The sequence below is a fragment of the Procambarus clarkii genome, unplaced genomic scaffold (genome assembly GCF_040958095.1).
Source record: "Procambarus clarkii isolate CNS0578487 unplaced genomic scaffold, FALCON_Pclarkii_2.0 HiC_scaffold_347, whole genome shotgun sequence".
NCBI lineage: Eukaryota > Metazoa > Arthropoda > Malacostraca > Decapoda > Cambaridae > Procambarus > Procambarus clarkii.
The window spans coordinates 17147-31350 of NW_027189380.1; the positions used below are offsets into that span (position 1 = coordinate 17147).

The 14204-nt window shown below is 46.8% G+C and overlaps 1 protein-coding gene across 2 annotated transcripts in view; it reads right to left on the reverse strand.

Moving 5' to 3' along the window:
• Positions 1 to 10004: 10004 nt before the first annotated feature.
• The window catches only part of LOC138361402 (DNA-binding protein Ets97D-like), a 196506-nt gene continuing 192306 nt past the window's right edge, over positions 10005 to 14204 (reverse strand). For both annotated transcript variants that reach the window (XM_069320741.1, XM_069320740.1), the window contains one exon: positions 10005 to 10205. In XM_069320741.1, the coding sequence (XP_069176842.1) occupies positions 10020 to 10205 (186 nt within the window). In that variant the 3' untranslated portion in view covers positions 10005 to 10019. The remainder of the gene's footprint in view (positions 10206 to 14204) is intronic.

Below are 14204 nucleotides of genomic sequence, written 5' to 3' on the forward strand. Positions count from 1 at the left end.
GGCACCAAAACTGAACACTGGGGTATATCTTGAGGTTATCTTGAGAAAATTTCAGGGCTTAGCGTCCCCACGGCCTAGTCCTTGACCAGGCCTCCATTTTCTTACACAACCCCAGGAAGCAGCCCATAGCAGCTGTCTAACTCCCAGGTACCTATTTACTGCCAAGTAACAAGGGCATCAGGGTGAAAAACATTTTGCCCATTTGTCTCCGCCTCCACCGGGGATTGAACCCGGAACCTCAGGACTACGAATCTGAAGCACTGCCCACCCAGCTGTCAGGCCCTACATCCTAGGGGTGCCCTACATGCCTAGGTGCAAGGGTTAGTTCAAAAGCAGGGAACTGAACATGGACAGAGGCCCACCCCAGCACCCAACATCAGTATAGCCAATAAGCGCCGACCCAGATACTCAGCCATGAGTAGCACAGGAGGAAAAAACGGAAATAGGCAAAGAAAAACCTCGAATACGGACCAAGTAGCAGCCGGGAATGCAATGTACACGATCAACCACAAAGTGTGGAGTGGGAGGTCGCACAAACACAGAGGGACACCATGGATATCAGGGTGCAGCCAGGCACCGTAGATAGGCAAGGAAGGCGTGTCCAGAGAATAGAGACCAAGCAAGAAAGGAGGACACAAAAGCACAGCCCAAAGGAATGATGATGTGTCCAAAAATAGGGAAAAGACCCAGGTGCCGAAAACTAACAAAAAGCACCGAAATGCGGGGCAGTGCCCCACAGTACAACGAAGGACAAGATACACGGACAAAGTAAAGTCACAGAAAACACACGCAAGGTGTCCAAGCAAAACACACAACACCTAACAACCCTGTTATTAGCCATCAACGCAACCCTGTCAAGCGGGGAAGTGACAGAGTAAACAAGGGGGGGTACACGCACAAGGGGTACACAGGAGGAAGCTCAATGTCAGAGGAGGTAGGAACGGAAGGCACTAGGAAGCGATGTGGTGGAGGCAGACTCCACACACAGATGCAATTGTAGAGAGATAGAGCCCAGTAGGCTCAGGAAACTGCACACCCGTCGACTGACAGTTGAAAGGCAGGACCAAAGAGCCAGAGCTCGACCCCCCAAGCACAACTAGGCAAGTACCCCACCAAAAGTCGAGAACCAGTACCCGGCCAACAGAGGCACCAGACAATACAATCTCATTTGCAGACCAGAGACATGACCGTGCCACAACACAGTTGAGCTGAGTAACACACCAGCACCAGCCAGTGGCTCGCCCGAACGGTATGCCTATAAGAGGCTGTAGGTATTGTATGTACTGTTACCTGAACAAAAACGTGAATTCAAAGTTGAAATATGTCCAAAGGTGTGTGCCCAGCAGAAGACGAGGTGCAGTACAGAGGTGGAGGTGGCACCACATGGAGCCACCCCACCCCCGGAAGCAGGGAAAAGAACGAAGTGACATCCCCACACACACAAAATCCAGAACACCCCCAGCATCCAGAGGGCTATGAATGGAGAAAGAAGACGAGCGAGAAGCCATAGAAAAACCGCGATAAACGACGAGGAACACCCGAGTATACTGCCCAGAAAACACTTCGGCCCCAGGACGCGAGGTACAAACTGCACCACCCATCTACCAGGCGGTGCGGCTTGTACACCAATCGGACACACACAGATTGTACACACATACATCATAAATACACATCATACATACACCAGACAAGGCGTACGTAACGAATACGAGGCATGTCGAAACTAGAAGGAGAGACGATGTGAAAACAAAGAAAGGCGAAACAGAATCGAAAGAAGATGAGGACAGAAGGGAGACCAATGAATCCGAAAAAGGACCAGAGGGAAATCTCACCGGAAGTCAACAGTTGTTCCAATAATATTGGAAGGTACGAAGAGGTCCGCGAACCAATGAGAACCACGACAAGCAAGCACAAATGCATAGAGGTACATATGGACAAAAAGACACCCCTGAGTAAGGGACATGCAAGGGACAATGATACGAAGGGAACAGTATCGCGACGTAAGCGCAAAAAGGGGTAAGAAAAGGGGGTGAAACATACCCCCCAGGAATGACGGGACCAACGGACCTGAAGGGTCATGGAACCGAACCCAGGGAAGGGTAGACCCGAAACCAACATGAATACAGCGGGGGAAGGAAAAACCCCACTCTGAGGAACTGCAAGCCCTACACCGAGGGTACAAAGACCCAAGTGGGGAAAAACGAGGCTTAGGTCCCACAGGAAACACCTCCCCAACCCGGAAACCTCAACGGCAGGACCCGGGGCCGAGCCGTACCCCAAAGCCTCAGCCTCACAAGGAAAAGCCGGGGCAGCCGTGCAAAACTCTAAGGAAGGGAGCCCACTGCTCAGGCCCATATGGCACGGCTGGAGGAACAGGCTCGAATGCCCCCGCCGCCAACCCGGAAGAGGAAAACCCTCGAGACCGCCAGAGTCTCAACCCAACCAGACCCAGCTCAACACCGAAACCCACCTACGGCTTGGAGACGGAAGCAAGGGGAGGAATGATGCACAACAGAAGGGGAAGGACTAAGAGGAGCAAAAGGAACCAGAGCCGCAGCAACCCCCACTCCCAAGTCTGGACCCCAACAACCAAAATGGGGCAGTCTCGGGGCATCCAGGGCCGCAACCAACCAGAAGCATTGCAGCAACCTAAACCTAGCATGCAACACCGCAGCCGCCTGCACCCACTTATCATGACCAGTGGCTCGGGTGAATGAGAGCACGTACAGACGTGACTCATGTACGAAGTCACATGACTCCGGGTCAAAAATCCAAGAACCCAACAGGCAGCAAGGCGGAGGCAAAACAGGCAAGGGTCACCCCCGAGACAAGGGGACAGAGCAACCTTCAAACTCGCAAGATGTGAGGGGGAACGCAGAGGTCACATCCATTGAACCACAGAGCCCCCGCGGGGTTTCCCATGGCCTTAGCCTTGGTAACACACTAAGGGGAGCTCAGGCAGGGTACTGCGGACCGCGGCGCTCAAGTCTACCAAACAAACTTCTAAAAGCTGAACCCCCGGGACGTGTCCACTCATGGGGGCCAAGCGGGGAGTACCACCAAACAGAAAACATATATAGAAAAACCCCTAAAACAGACAAGGGTGGACCACAAAGGCAGACCCCCACCAGGCAAAAACAAAAGAAAACCCCGGAAGAGGACAGGAGGAACCCAGGAGGAACAGAGCCGACTGCTGTTATAGGTGAAAACTAGCTGTGCAGTATCCTGCGCCCCTACCAGTGATGAAAACTACTTCCTACCCAGAGACAAACAAGGGCAACAAAACCCCAGCCGACTCCAAGGGCGGTCCAGTACCGAGGAGTAAAGGACACAGCAGAGGTAGAACCCAAGGTGACTTGTGGAAGGCAGCCCCAAGGGCAGTACTTACTGGGCACCTAGGGAAGAGAGCCCTAAGCGCATGCAGCCCGAGTACCATGGAATCTCATTTCTGGCTCTCACCCCACCAGCAGAGACAGCCCACACCACAAGGCACAGAACTGAAACAATAGCGGAGCCAGAGGCACTCGACCGACTAGTAATCGCAGAAGCCAGGAACTGACGGTTGGATTGCCGGCGTGGATGGTCTGGGGCTCCCCCTTCCCCTTCCCAGGGGAGAGGGGGGGGGGGGTGCGCAGACGGCGGCGTGGCGATGTCATGATAGTTTGATAATTTTGTTTGGGGAGTTCTGTCCACTCGTTCGGCTTTCGGTAGCAATAATTTTCATCGGAATAGGGGTTTGTTTTGGGGTGCCTACCTTTCTGGATGCCTGTCCCGGTTGATGGCAGACATAGAATGTTCCCAACCACAGAGAGGGGTTTCTATAGGGCATTGCTCCTTGTGCCTCTCTGAGGGGGGCCAGGTACTGGCTCATGGTCCCCGGTAAGCAAGAACTCCAAGCATTTTGACTGATGCCAGAAAGTTATACATATCCATTCAGCCTGGATAGCTCCGGGGAGCCGACGGAGCTCCCCCCAGAAAAGAACCGATTTCTTCTTCATTCCTGCTCTCATTTAAACGTTTTGCCTCGGCGAGGTTCAGTTTCAGCTTCTCTCTGTCTTCGTTTGAAAGATCTCGTCATAACGACCATACTTTCTCTACCTCATCACTGTAATTTTCTAGCATTCCTTAGTACTTCTTCTATCTGTTTGGCACCGTTCAGGGTGATCCTCAAAGGTCAATCTTTCCCTTTTACGTATTTTTCAATCCTGCTGTAGTCGCAAACATTCTCGATAGTAGTAAGACCTTCCACGAGGTCAACAATTTTATCTATGTTATCTATGTACTTTATCTATATTATCAATTTGATCTATCTTGGTGTGTGACGTATGCTGTAAAGGGTGGCCACTATGCTGTTTAGACACCATACTAGCTTAGATATGCAGTTATGGTGAACAAAACATATAGATACTTATATATAACATCTGTATATACTGTAGTAACAGCAAACTATTTGTTTATTGTTTTATGAACATCATTGAATCACTACTATGCACACCATACTTTTGAGTATAGCGATGGTTCACACATTTTATTATATAAATATATCACACTACATACTATTGAATAATATTACTGGAAAAATCAGACATTGAAACAATTAGGAAATAATATCTTTGTGGCACACTCCCGCCTGACACCACGGGTGGAGCAGACTGCTTCCAACACTTACTCCATCAATGCCTCAATTTTGCACGATTTTCTCGCCCTATTGTGGCCAAAATATGTTGCCTACAATTTTTTTATAATTTTTCCTGTGATCAAGGAACACATTTTAACAATCTTAGAAGAAAAACAAATTTTTCATTTTTGTTTGTTTATGCTTAGTGATGTTGTAGGCTATAACACCAAGCACCTCTCAAGGGTTAAGGCCAGAAGAGAAAACTGGTGATGTAACAACCAGCTAAGAACCAAGGGAGCCTGCACCACACGATTGTGATAGCAGTGAAAGTAGTTGCCCCCAGAGAAACCGGAACAGCCTCTGAAGCCAAACCCTGCTCAGGGAATATACCAGAATGACAAAGGTGAGGCTCTCACACAACTGCATGAGCAACCACTCCCCTTGCAACAAAACTCTCTGCAGAGAGTACAAGGAACCACTTAGAGTCGAAAGGGACCCAAGGCCCATATCTGACTCTCCCAAGCCGTGGAAGCCACCCTTAAGGACCCCAGGGCACCCAGGGCAGAGCCAGCATCCTCACTCACTGCTAACAACAGAAAACTGGAGTCCAAAGGAGAAGCTTCAAAGGAAGAAGAGGCTGGTTGAGTAAAGGAATATCCAGACACCTTGGAAGGACCAGTAGGCTCAGCTGTTTCTGCACCTGAATTATAAGAGGCAAACCCAAAAGCTGACCAAGGCCCATCCAGAGCTAAATCCTGCCCCAAACCAGAAACACTTACACACTTTGGGGCTGGAAGCCTAGCAGACAAGAGAGGAACAGAGGAAGGGATAAACCATGCCTGAGGGGAAAGGAAGCGGAGGTGCAGATGGAGTCAAGGTTGAGTTAATCAGCACCTCCAAATCCAGGTGTGTAAACATCAAATGGGACAGCTCTAGGACATCTAACTGGGCTGGGCTTTCTCCACTGCAACACTGAAAACCAAAGTAGCAGAGCAGTCACTGCCTGTTAAGCCCTATCCTCATCAGGAGGGCCAGAAAGAAGTGCAACATGATGGGAACAACTCCCATATGACTCGGAATTGAAGGTGTCACCAACTCAACAGGCAATATGGCAGAGGCAGAAGTAATGAACATCGGCATGTGGCACGGATCATGTGCAACCCTCAAAATAACACAAAGTGGGAATGGGTTGGGGGAATATCCAGGGAACCATTGAACCTGCATGGGATTTCCAGGGCCTTCAAGGGATAGTAACCCTACAGGAAGTCTAGGCACTAGGATGCTACGCCAGACCTATATAACTGTAAAGGCTCTCGAAAAATAACGGATAGTAGTACAGTGGCACCTCGACATACGATTGCCCCTACTTACGATAATTTTGAGTTACGATATAAATTTCATCGAAAAATGCGACTCGACATCCGATATTTGTGGGTACACGTTCGGGTCGGCCGAGCGCGTGGTTCCCGGTCACGCGGTCCGACCTGCCTCAGTTTACTACAGCTGCCCGCTTAGTGACGATCGCACCAATAAGAAATTTCGCTTTTGTGGTGATTTTTTGCATTTTGAACAATAAAGTAATTATTATATAATACGCCATGAGTCCCAGGAAAGTCAGTGGTAAGGCTCAACATATGAAAACCCATGTAAAAATGACCATAGAGCAGAAACAAGAGATCATTCGTAAATACAGTATGAAGATGGTGTGCAGGTAGGTGAACTGGCTAGGCAGTACAACAAATCTCAGTCAATGATATCCACCATACTAAGAAAAAGGACATTATGGGTGCTAAAGTGATGCATCATTACAGACAAATGTTAAAACGAATGGAAAAACAAATGTCTCTTGACAAATTTATAGTGAGACAAACAAGCACTGAACCACAACCAGGTCCTAGTGGTATTCAGGCAAAATGTAGGAGAGAGTACCCCAGTAAAACATCACTGCCTGATGTGATAATGGAAGGGAACTCCCCTTCCAAACAGTAACAACTCTCCTCCTCCCCCATCACCATCTTCTATACCCCATCAAGAGCCCTCCATAAAGGTAAGAGTAACTTTGGTACTGTATTGTAGTTAGAAAAACCATTGTATTCAGTATAAAATGTATTTTTATGTTAATATTTTGGAGGGTGGGAAACGGGTTAATTCAAATCCCTTTATTTCTTATGGGAAAATTCGCTTCGACTTCCGATATTTCGACTTCCGATCCGTCTCTCGAAACGGATTAGCATCGGAAGTCGAGGCCCCATTGTAAGTCAGCCAGCTAACCTTTTGCTATTGTGAAGACCTGCCTTGGGGCACTTAATGCAGTTTGTGACCCCATGCTCCCCATCAGGAGCTTGCTGCACCGAGAGAAGCTCGTGACCCCGGTGCTCCTCGCCAGGAACATGTCGCTCCAGGAAAGACAAGAAGCCAAATACCACTGACTCACCCAGGGTGAGAGCCACCACAAGTGAAGAGGACCTCTATGGGGATGATACCTGAACACTGGGCAAGATAACCCTGGCAGTGCAAGGGCAGCAATGGGGAGGGCACGCGGAAGATAACCAGAAGCACATGCAGTTTCAAGCACACTAAACTCCTGGCTCACGCAGCACAAAAGTGCTCATGAACAGCAAGAAAAGCAAACCACCACTCTGCTGAAAAACAGGAGACTGGAGCCAGTGCAACAGAGAGGGCAACCAGGCACACACTACCATCAGAGAGAACCGAGGGTGGATCAGCTGGCTGACCCTAGGGCTGCCTCCTTCCTCCTAAATGAGTGTGTGGTGGAGAGTATGAGTTTGTGCTAGTTTTGTGAATTTTTTATTGTTTATTTATACTGTTGGGATAGTAGCTTCATGATACCTGCTTGATGGGGTTCTGGGAGTTCTTCTACTCCCCAAGCCCGGCCCGAGGCCAAGCTCGACTTGTGAGAGTTTGGTCCACCAGGCTGTTGCTTGGAGCGGCCCGCAGGGCCACATACCCACCACAGCCCGGCTGATTCGGAACTTCTCTTAGAAAACAGTCCAGTTTTCTCTTGAAGATGTCCACGGTTGTTCCGGCAATATTTCTTATAGTCGCTGGGAGGACGTTGAACAACCGCGGACCTCTGATGTTTATACAGTGCTCTCTGATTGTGCCTATGGCACCTCTGCTCTTCACTGGTTCAATCTTGCATTTTCTTCCATATCGTTCACTCCAGTATGTTGTTATCTTACTGTGTAGATTTGGGACCTGGCCCTCCAGTATTTTCCATGTGTATATTATTTGGTATCTCTCTCCTCTCCTTTCTAGAGAGTACATTTGGAGAGCTTTGAGACAATCCCAATAATTTAGGTGTTTTATCTCGTCTATGCATGCCGTACATGTTCTCTGTATTCCCTCTATTTCAGCAATCTCTCCTGCTCTGAAGGGGAGAGTGAGTACTGAGCAGTACTCTAGACGGGATAACACAAGTGACTTGAAGAGTACAACCATTGTGATGGGATCCCTGGATTTGAAAGTTCTCGTAATCCATCCAATCATTTTTCTGGCTGACGCAATATTTGCTTGGTTATGCTCCCTAAACGTTAGATCGTCGGACATCATTATTCCCAAATCCTTGACATGCTGTTTTTCTACTATGGGAAGATTCGATTGTGTTTTGTACCCTGTATTATGTTTCAGATCCTCATTTTTGCCATACCTGAGTACCTAAAAATTATCACTGTTAAACATCATGTTATTTTCTGCTGCCCAATCGAAAACTTTGTTGACATCTGCTTGTAGTTTTTCAATGTCTTCAGCAGAGGTAATTTTCATGCTGATTTTTGTGTCATCTGCAAAGGACGACACGAAGCTGTGACGTGTATTTTTGTCTATCTGATATGAGAATAAGAAACAGTAGCGGTGCAAGGACTCTACCTTGAGGTAAAAAGCTCTTAACATCGCTTGGACTCAATTTTATTTAATTGACTGTTACTCTGTGTTCTGTTCGACAGGAAATTGAGTATCCAATGTCCTACTTTTCCAGTTATTCCCATTGACCTCATTTTGTGAGCTATCACCCCATGGTCACATTTGTCAAACACCTTTGCAGTCTGTGTATACAACATCTGCATTTTGCTTTTCTTCTAGGGCTTCTGTGATTTTGTCATAGTGGTTGAGTAACTGTGACAGACAGGATCTTCCCGCTCTAAATCCATGTTTTTCTGGATTGTGCAATTCATTGTTTTCCATAAAATTAGAAATTTGATTGCTAATCACTCTTTCAAACACTTTTATTATGTGTGATGTTAGTGCAACTGGCCTATAATTTTTTGCCAAGGCTTTACTCCCCCCCTTGTGCAACAGAGCTATATCTGCAGATTTAAGTGCTGCTGGTATCTACCCTGTATCCAGGCTCTTTCTCCATATTACGCTGAGTGCTCTCGCTACTGGTACTTTACATTTCTTTATGCATATTGAATTCCCTGAGTCAGGCCCAGGAGCTGAGTGCATAGGCATATTGTCAATTTCTCTTTCAAAGTCTTCCGAGTTTGTGGTAATATCCGTTATATTATCTGCAGCTTGAATGTCATTCATAAAGAAGCTGTCTGGGTCATCAACTTTCATGTTTATTGGTGTGCTAAACATAGCCTCATACTGGCTTCTTAGAATTTCACTAATCTCTTTGTTGTCCTCTGTGTATGTACCTTCATTTGTAATTAACGGTCCAATACTGGTCAAGGTTTTTTATTTTGATTTTGCATATGTGAAAAAATATTTCGGAATTTTCTTTATCTCTTGTATAGCTTTCTGTTCCAATTCCATTTCCTCAGACTCATATGATCGCTTCAACGTTTGTTCTATTTCTTCGATCTCCCTGCTTAGGCTTATTTTCCTTGCTTGTGATAGTTGTGTCTGCCGAAGCATTTCCGTTATTTTTTTCCTTCTCCCAAGGGGTCCAGAAAAATATATTTCTTGCCAAGTTGACCCGGTTGAATCGGGCTGTATACCAGATCTGGATTTTCAAGATTTCCCAATGGATAAACAGGTTTTTTTTATGCTTTTGTGAACATTATGTTAATTAATTAATGAATATTCAGGTTTCAATGGGAATACTTGTGAATACATTATACTGTACATCCATACAATCTTGATGCATCTTGCAAAGCTACAAAATATGAACACTGTACAACTTATTTTCATTTATCAAAGACAGGAAGCCTGTACTTAGGTGTATCACAGACACCCCCAACACCCCCCTGGGTCAAACTACTGACCTATTTACTGTTAGGTGAACACAGGGATCGAGCCAAAGGAGACTTGTTCAACTGTTTCATTCCTACCTGTAGATTGAACCTGGATTCCTTCATAGCGAGCTGAGAACATACACCACTGCACATATAGAATCATTTATGCTCTACAAATTATTTCATGCCCTATTGCTTTGAAACTATGCTCGACACACATACAGTACTGTACTTACTTTTGGATCCGTTAGAAGTTCTAACAGAAACTGCCACAGTTGAATTTGTTGATTCCCGGCACTGCTAGTCGTCCCCGAGCTGTAGCTGCTGCCGCTGCTGCTGCCTCCGCTCTCCGCCACGCTCCTGGTGGCTAGGTCTCCACTGCTCCTGACCTAGTGTCAAGTCAAGACTTAATACCAAACAGATAAGTAAACTTTATATTACATTACATGCACCATGTAATTAACCACTTAACTGCGCCAACCGAGTTTTCTCGGTCGGCGGGAAACTGCACCAACCGAGAAAACTCTTTGATTTTTCGTAATTAATTCTAAATGTGTACGAGGTTTGTTGTGTACGAAATGAACTCTTAGGACCTCCAGTGAGAGGCAGCCATCTTTGAAAAAAATCCCAGAATGCCCTAGGGCTGCTGGCTGGGTTAGTACTGAATGAGCAACCATGGGTGGTGCACGCGCCTCTGGCTCCCAAACATCCGTCCGACGCGGTGTTGAAAGATAATGCTCTGTCGGTGAAATTCAAACCTTATTGTTTGAAAAACATAAGGGTCATAATATTGGGGAAGCAAGGTGCAATAAGGACCTAACACAAAGGTCGGATGCAAGTGATACAGCACCTATGAGGACAATACAGCGAGCGTATCCAGTTGTAGCTTTGAGCGTCACCCCTTGTAATCTTATGCTATTTATTTAGATGATACTTAGATGAATCGTTTTCTGCGTTCAGTGATGATGCATCTGATACAAATAGCATAGATGAACAGTGTTAGAGGCTTCCATGGTGGTGTTTTCCATAGATATTTTCAAGAATACCTGAATCTCTTCCCAACTGACAGACACTCTTGATGTAAGCTGAATCTCTTCCTGTGTGGAACCATACAAAGCGATCTTTTCAAGACTACCTTACAAGTTGATCTTTTCCTATAATCTTTTCAATACTACCTTATGCTTTACAAGCTTGGCTACATACAACCTACAAGTACTAAAGCCAAGGATGTACGTGAGTGAGTTATTTGCAAGCACACAGAATGAAGAAACAGGAAGGGAAAATTTATCTGTACCTGGTGCACTGAGAGCGAAGTCGCGCTGTGCACCATGGACTACTTCGTTGATTATTACTCACTTCTGAACTACTGAGTGTGTAATACAGTGTGTTACTGTGTAAATAGTGTGTGAAACTGTACATATTGTAATTTTTGTGAATTTTTAACAGGTAATATTGCAACAATAAACATTTATTGTGGACACATTACTGACACATGTATCACAGTTCCATGGATCATTATGAACGTTCTACTTTATACATATTGTAAAGGACACAAATATGCATCATATACGATAAAAAAAAAATAAAACTGCATTGGAAATACACATATATGCCCCCTGTTACCTAGCAGTAAAATAGGTACCTGGGTGTTAGTCAGCTGTCATGGGCTGCTTCCTGGGGGTGGAGGCCTGGTCGAGGACCGGGCCGCGGGAACACTAAAGCCCCGAAATCATCTCGAGATAAATCATCTCAAGATAACCGTCGCGTGACCCGGGAGCCCCTCAAAAACAGGCGAAGGCGGGAACACAGCTGAAGCAGAGCATCTGGACAGAGAGACAAGGAAGCCGAATGATTCGGCTTCGAATCTAGTCAGATTCAAGCCGAATGGAAGGCAACGAAAGCGGTAAACCTGAAGTCCCACAACAAACCGAGCCAATCCCAAACCTCGGATGAATCCCATATTGGCACATCCCAATTCATCCTCGGATGAATTGGAATGTGCCAAATATGCGTCGTTAAGGTCTAGGGACACCATCCAAGAGTCCGGCTCCAACAGAAGACAGACCTGGGACAGAGTAGTCATCCGAATGGAGGGGCAATAAACCCACAGGTTCAGACGGGACAAGTCCAGAATGAACCCGAGGTCTGTGCAGTCCTATTTCGGAACCAGAAACTGGCGGGAAACCCATCTGAGGGACGAGGTCGTTTCGACCATGCCCAAGCAAACCCACCCAGAGATGACCTGACAGAGCGCAGGAGAAGAAGCCTGCCCTGCCAACCCCGATCCCCCCGAAGGAGGGGGTCACCCAACACCATTGCAGGTTGCACAAAATGACCCAAAAAGCCCACAAATTGTGGGTCCAGGCGTGAGCAAACAGGGTGAGCCTCTTCCCCATTGCCCCATCAATTGGATGAACCGCGAAAGGGCCGACGTCTCTTACAAGAACCAAGGTAGCGGCACAGACTGATCATCGCACAGACTAGAAACAGACGGTTCCAAAGACTGTGTCAGCACTGAATCTGGAACCACTGGCCAACCATGATGGGAGGAAACCCGAGCCCTTGCACGACCCCTCCAGGAAGGCCCCCACAAGCCCCCCCCCCCCGGAGAACCAACAAGTCCGACATAGGACGACAAGTAGAAGCTGCCTGCAGATCCTGCACAACTGCAAACTCTGCAAACAGCAACGGGCAAAAGGACGAAGACAACCTAAGAGCCAGGGCCAAGCAGATTCCAAAGAAGAAACCAGCACCGCCTGCCGACGTGCGAGGACAGCTCGAGCAGGGAGGACATGCGAGGACAGCTCGAGCAGGGAGGACATGCGAGGACAGCTCGAGCAGGGAGGACATGCGAGGACAGCTCGAGCAGGGAGGACATGCGAGGACAGCTCGAGCAGGGAGGACATGCGAGGACAGCTCGAGCAGGGAGGACATGCGAGGACAGCTCGAGCAGGGAGGACATGCGAGGACAGCTCGAGCAGGGAGGACATGCGAGGACAGCTCGAGCAGGGAGGACATGCGAGGACAGCTCGAGCAGGGAGGACATGCGAGGACAGCTCGAGCTGGGAAAAGAAACACAAGGCCGAAGTCAACAGGCCACATGCGCACAAGTTGGGGGTGCTATATTAACTTGGATTAGGGCATGGCTATTCCAAAGGAAACAGAGAGTTAGTATAAATGGGGTTAAGTCAGAGTGGGATAATGTTGTTAGTGGAGTACCTCAGGGCTCTGTCCTGGGACCTCTGTTGTTTATAATATATATAAATGATTTAGATTCAGGTTTGAGTAGCAACATTTGCAAATTTGCCGATGATACGAAAATCGGTAGGGAAATAAATTCGGAGGAGGACTCACTATCACTTCAAGTTGATCTAGATAGGATTTTGAAATGGTCGAAGGATTGGCAGATGCAGTTTAATGCTGATAAATGTAAAGTTCTGAGGTTAGGTAATGATGATAAGGTTACAAGATACGAGCTAGATGGTGTTGAGATTGCGAAGTCGGATTGCGAAAGGGATCTGGGAGTTATGATTAGTAAGAATTTAAAACAAAAGGATCGATGCATGAATGTTCGTAATAAGGCGAATAGGACACTGGGATTTATTAATCGAAGCGTTAGTAACAAGACACCTGGTGTGGTTCTTAAGCTATATCTTGCTCTGGTTAGGCCCCATTTAGATTATGCAGTTCAGTTCTGGTCGCCATATTATAGAATGGATATAAATTCACTTGAACGTGTCCAGCGTAGGATGACTAAGTTAATTCCCCAAATTAGAAATCTTTCATATGAAGAAAAATTAACAAAGCTTAACACTTTCGCTCACCCCGTGCGCCACCCCTCAACTGTGTGATATGGGACCCAGGGTGTCACGGGAGTGCGCGTAAATGCTGAAAAGTGTATACTCTCTTTAACTTTGTCACCTTAATTCTCGTCCTACGAGATTAAATTTGGTATCATTGTGTTCGCAATAGAATTCTTTACAGCACTAAATGCATATAAACTCCAAAAGCCCGGCTAATTACCCGCAGCAAACAGAGAAAGTGCGAACGAGTTACCCAGGAGCGCGCAAACGCGATAAAATGTTTTCACTATTTTCACTCTGGTCACCTCAATTTTTGTCCTAGGTCTTTCATTTTGGTCTCAATGGGTTCGCAATAGAATTCTCTAAAGGAACATTAGCATATAAATTATAAAACCTGGTCACGCTCCAACCGCCAACGAGTTGAAGACGGGCCACGCGTTAGCCGCGAGTGAGCACTCAGACGCCTTCCAGCTACAGTATCCACTCAATTTAACAGCCTATATGGGGCTGAGCCCAAGTCGTTATTTACGGAGCTCCGTTATTTCCGACGTTAAGTCGGGTCGGGTAATTTTTCAAGTAACATTC